Source organism: Mytilus californianus, unplaced genomic scaffold, assembly GCF_021869535.1.
Source record: "Mytilus californianus isolate M0D057914Y unplaced genomic scaffold, xbMytCali1.0.p SCAF_3, whole genome shotgun sequence".
Lineage (NCBI taxonomy): Eukaryota > Metazoa > Mollusca > Bivalvia > Mytilida > Mytilidae > Mytilus > Mytilus californianus.
The window spans coordinates 88,618,466-88,623,915 of record NW_026262679.1 but is presented as its reverse complement, the minus strand read 5'-3'; the positions used below and the strand labels follow the sequence as shown (position 1 = coordinate 88,623,915).

Here is a 5,450-nt window from a genome sequence, read left to right as displayed (position 1 = left end):
AGTGGTTTAATTTAGAGACGCTTTTCAATATTTTGTTTTATTAAAGTGAAATTACGACTTGTTCGTTATATCTATTAACAATACCCTGAACAAATATTTGCTTGCAAATAAACACAATAACAAAGATCAAACAAAACTATCCGACATTATGATATATCTTGATTATACGATATTCACTCGGGCAAGGATTTGTCTCACTATACAAATCCTTGACTCGGGATATGGTGTATAATAGTAATTATTATACCTTACATTACATAGTAATTATTTGATTGGCTAATACAGATCACGTGTCATAGTTTAATTTTGATGTTTTTCCAGAAATTGGCAGGAGTGGTGAAAGCCCCCGTGGAATAACCCCTACTCGGGTTGACAGTTTTGGATATTCACCTCCTCAGCGGGCCATAATTGTATAATACAAGAATAAGAAGATGTGGTATGATTGCCAATGAGACAACTTTCCACCGGAGACCAAATGATGTAGAAGTTAACAACTATATGTCACCGTACGGCCTACCGCATAGTAAGCTATAAAAGGCTCTGAAATGAAAAATAAATAAAAACAATTCTTGTTGCCAGGTCAAAGACTATGTTGGACTAACTTTCCTCACTTTCTGAGGAAAGACATTGTTTCAAGTGAAATATTGTCCGTTCTTGCGTTGGGAGAATATCAAGTTAAGAAATCACTGGTCGGGATATTCCATATTTGCCGATATCCGTAAAATTACATAGGACATTGAGCAACCAAATATTAACCAATGAAATTAGTGCGGATAGTATTAGTATATTCCAGGAAAACTAACAGTTCTAATATTACAAGGTGCATGACAATTCAGTGTAACACATTGTGGTATCTTATTACATATTCGTGGAATTTTTCAATATTACATGTAGTTTTCCGTATTAAACGGTGTTACAGGCTGTATTTTCTGATACAGTGAAAACAACTACCGTTAGCAAATTCAAAATGTTCCGTAGAAGATTTGTTCTTTTTCTCATCTGTCTATCAGTTAGAATTGGTAAGTAATTTCTTCAATTATTGTTTCATTTCAGTGGTTTTTGTTTGAAAGTTTAGCATTGTTTTATTTCTTACCATTCTTTCGTCTTTTATTGTAGGCGTAAAGGCATCCTGTATCAGCGAAGATCTACTTCGAACATTATTGGCTACAAAAGGGTCATGTAAACCAGGTAATTACGACTTTTTTCTTTTTTAAAATAAGATTTTAAGATCGTGATTTCAGATGAGATCTTCCAAGCTTAATGCTGGATCGGTACCGCTGCTAGTGGAATTTTAGCAACCTTCATTAACAACCGCCCAATATAGTGATTCAATATAGCGTGATTTATATGATACATTATGGTTTTTTTTTTAAATCAAGTTCATTAAATTGTGTTACTGTGAAAAAATGAAAAAAAAAGTTTAACCAAAAATACTGAACTCCTGGGTAAATTCAAAACAGGGGAATTTCATAAAACATGACAAAACCAAACGCTCGATTATATTACGACTGGAAAACAACTGTGATATTCCTGGCTTGGCATAGCCATGTTCTGAAGAAACGGTATATGAAACCTGGATTTATAGCTAGCTAAACCTCCCACTTGTATTACAGTTCTGTATAGTTCCGTTAGGTTGGTCTAATTGTGCAATCAGATTGACTGGCAGAAAATAGTTTACACCAAAATACAAGTACTACACAAACTAAAATATACATAATTCGGAGAACATTTATGGACATCGCAGCATGCTAAAAACTGAAAGTTTTGATAATATTTATGAAGCACTTTATGTTAACTACATCTTAATTATTATATACTAGTGATTTTTTTCGCGTGTATTTTCCCAATTAGCGAAAATAATACCCAGTGAAAATTTAACCTGCCCAGTTTGTCATCAAATCGCGAAAAAAAGTCGACGCGAAAAGAACCCGATATATATGTAGTATATCAACCAACCGAACACATGGAAAACACCTGTCATATTTCTAACTTGGCAGAGGTATTTTCCACAGAATATAATGGGGTGGACCTGGTTTATAGCTTGCTAAACCTCCCACTTGTATGACAGTTGTAGATAGTTCCGTAATATTGACAAAATTGTGTTAGCTACCCAAACAGACTTAATTGGTTAACATGACAATAATAGGATGCCCAATCAATCAGAGGTTAAGCCCCTGATTTTCCTCTACTTTCTTTCAAAGTTGTTATCTCCTGAAAATTATACAAGTTGTTTCGGTAACTCTATATGATATAAAAAGTCCTTGCCCAGCAGGCAAAAGTTGATATCATTTTAAATTGAAAGATTGTCGATTAGCGTCAATTCCAGGTAACTGCAACACAAATTATTCTACAGGATGATGTTTTTAGTTATTACGTGTATGACCATTAATAGTACCAGCATAACAAAATAATGTATTATACCATGGAAGTATTATACTTCCATGATTATACTAATTTCTAATCTTTTACATGCATACTTTTGAAAATTAAGATCAGAGTGGTGTTTGAATAAACTGAAACGAGATTGGAATATAACTTATACAAAACAAGAATTAAATTTAAAGAAACCTGACAAATTGAATATAATAGTTAAAAAATGAAAATAGATCCATTATGAAATGAAATATTGTTTACCATTGAAAGTCTTTATTGAATGATGATTGTTATTTATTTTTCCTTATTATAACAAGATCAACAATATAACGAGGTTTCCGAAATTGTCAGTAGGGAGTTTATTGCCCGTTAATGATGATGTTTACCCATTTTTTGCTTTTTGGGGAAAACTTTGGTAAATAAAGAACAATTCTAAACAGCAAAAATGATCACCAAGACAAGATCAACAAAACAAATAATCCATAAATGAATTATATCATAGACTACAATATTGGAGAGTGGCCATCGTTGATGGTGCAAAAGAGAGGTGAAAGATATCAAAGGGACTTCAAACTTATAAGTAGAAATAACCGACAACGCCATGGCTAAAAAAGAAACAGACAAACGGACAAACAACAAAATACAACATATATCCATATGAGCGACACAAGACCTCTTTTTTTTGCGGGGGGGGGGGGGGGGGGGGGCATCCATATATTTAAAAAAAAAATGTAATATTCTAATCAATATGAGAGACTATAGTTTGTTTCCATTGTACATTAAAAACAAAATTAATTTCAGCAATGAGTCAATGAGTTACAAAACCATTTCTTGTTCCTGCATGTTATTCAACAAAATATTTATATTTTTGTTAAAGTAGAGCAAAAGTGTTTGTCCCTGGAAAAAAATCCATGCCAACAGCTAAAGATACATGTTCAGTGTCTAACATGTGCTTGTATGTGCAAGCTTACCTCATTGCTGTTGAAGTGTCAATATTCCTTGAACTAGCTCTTGATCTTAGTACGATATATATGTAAAGTTTACATTTTCAGCCAAACCTCTAGATAAAAATTAAATCTATTTCAAACATTTACGAAACCTTCTCAGTTGTATTATATTAGATTTAAATAATTCGAAAATAGATATAATTTAATTCACTGGATTTTTTTTTTCAATTTCGTAAAATCAGGAGTGTAAATTAAAGTACAGACACAGCAACTTCACACACACACATCTAACAGTGCTTGTAACATCATCTCTCGGTAGCTACTGAACCTTTTTAGGTGCTTTTCATTAAAATAGATTCCTTTCATTATTTATAAGCTTCGTTTGATTAGCAGCTGACAAGGAATATGCTTTACTATAATGGCACATTTTTATTGTATATTTATTTTGAATAGAAGATAATAAATGCCACCTCAGTACGTTATGTTCTTCCTTTTTGATATGTTTATTTCCTATTATTTATTTATTAATACAGTAGTTAGACAAACAGATATTATCATATGTATTCGCAATTTATTTGATGATTAGATTGTCTCTCGAAATAAAAGGGGTAGGTACTTCCTTAATATTTACGAGAACAAAATCAAACACTATTTTATTTACATACTTATAAACTTTCATAGTATAATAAGAAAACTATAAAAGGACTCTGTCCTATTTTTAGAATAGTTATTGATAATTCAAATGAACATTGGGACAATAATTTATATGCTCCGTGTCTCATTTACATTAAACATTAATAGAATTTGTTCGTTGAAAAAAAAATGAATCAATTCTGTAGCCTATTAAAAGATTGCATTGTAACTAATCTACATGTTTTATTCATATAAATTACTGATACAAATAACAGTAAATGCTTAACTTGTGGTTGCATTTTAGGCTACAATGAAAACGCTGCATTTCATGCATACGTAGCACGTCACACTCCTTTTAGTGGAAATGACATCCTGAAATTTGACGATGTCCATACAAACATAGGGAACAACTACGACCCTTCAACAGGCAAGTTCACAGCGCCAAAAACAGGATTGTACCAGATAGCATGTACCATACAAGGATATCAGACGTCTGCTGTAACCTTCCAAATACAGAAAAATAATGAAAGATATGATTATGGTTATGCAGGAGGTCGGGACTGGCATGCTGTAACTCGTGTTCTACTGATGCAGCTAAAGGAGGGAGATAAAGTGTTCGTACAGCACAGAGATCCAAAGAGAAAAGAGACTGTTGCTGGAGGTCGCCATTCATATTTTTCTGGACGTTTTTTGCAATCAAATTCAATTTGATATGAAATTTATCAATAATAAATACATCCTTATTTCTTTTTAACCTGAACGTACAAACAAAAAGGGCAAAAGTGTATACATGCACAACAAATATTTAAAATTATAGGTTTAGGTAAAATGAATTCAAACCCAAACTGTTGGTAATTTTAGGAACCGGACATTTTTTAAAAGTGTGTGAATTTGAATTCTGGATTTATTTTTCATGCCTGTACCCGTTAAAAACCAAACTATATAGATAAGAAGATGTGGTATGAGTGCCAATGAGACAACTCTCCATCCAAGTCACAATGTATAAAAAGTTAACAATTATAGATCAAAGTACGGCATTCCACACGGAGCCTTGGCTCACACCGAACAGCAAGCTTGAAGATCCTCTGTCTATTTTATTTAAATCTCAAGTCCCAAATATGTGTTGTTAGAATCAAAGAATGTACAAGCATGAGGCTGTGATACTTATTAAAGTGAGGGTTCAATCAAAACTGTTGATCTCCGAACAGTGATATATAATTGCTTACATCCACGTCATTTGGTCTCATGCATACATCTCCTTATTCTTATATAATATATGTTTGGTATTAAATTAATAATTAAGATTCATTTTGTTACATCTGGTGATCCGTTAATTTGGGAATCGCCATGGCAGTCAGCAGGGTTTTAGAACATCTGTTGTTCGACCTGCTAGTCAAATGCGTTTTGTTAAAATATACTTTTTCACTTTTTTGGTCTTTTGGAAAATGTTGTTTGTGCTGTATTTAGACCCATCACCAAGAAATTTGTTTTGCATGC

At 32.6% G+C, this 5,450-nt stretch overlaps 1 protein-coding gene across 1 annotated transcript; it reads left to right on the top strand.

Annotated features, from left to right (window-relative positions):
• The first annotated feature begins 881 nt into the window (after window positions 1-881).
• On the top strand, window positions 882-4,707 carry LOC127733589 (complement C1q-like protein 4). The gene is made up of 3 exons (XM_052242923.1): window positions 882-1,019; window positions 1,117-1,188; window positions 4,258-4,707. Exons 1-3 carry the CDS (start codon window positions 968-970, stop codon window positions 4,662-4,664), a joined length of 531 nt encoding a protein of 176 aa, XP_052098883.1. The 5' UTR covers window positions 882-967; the 3' UTR covers window positions 4,665-4,707.
• The last annotated feature ends 743 nt before the right edge of the window (window positions 4,708-5,450 follow it).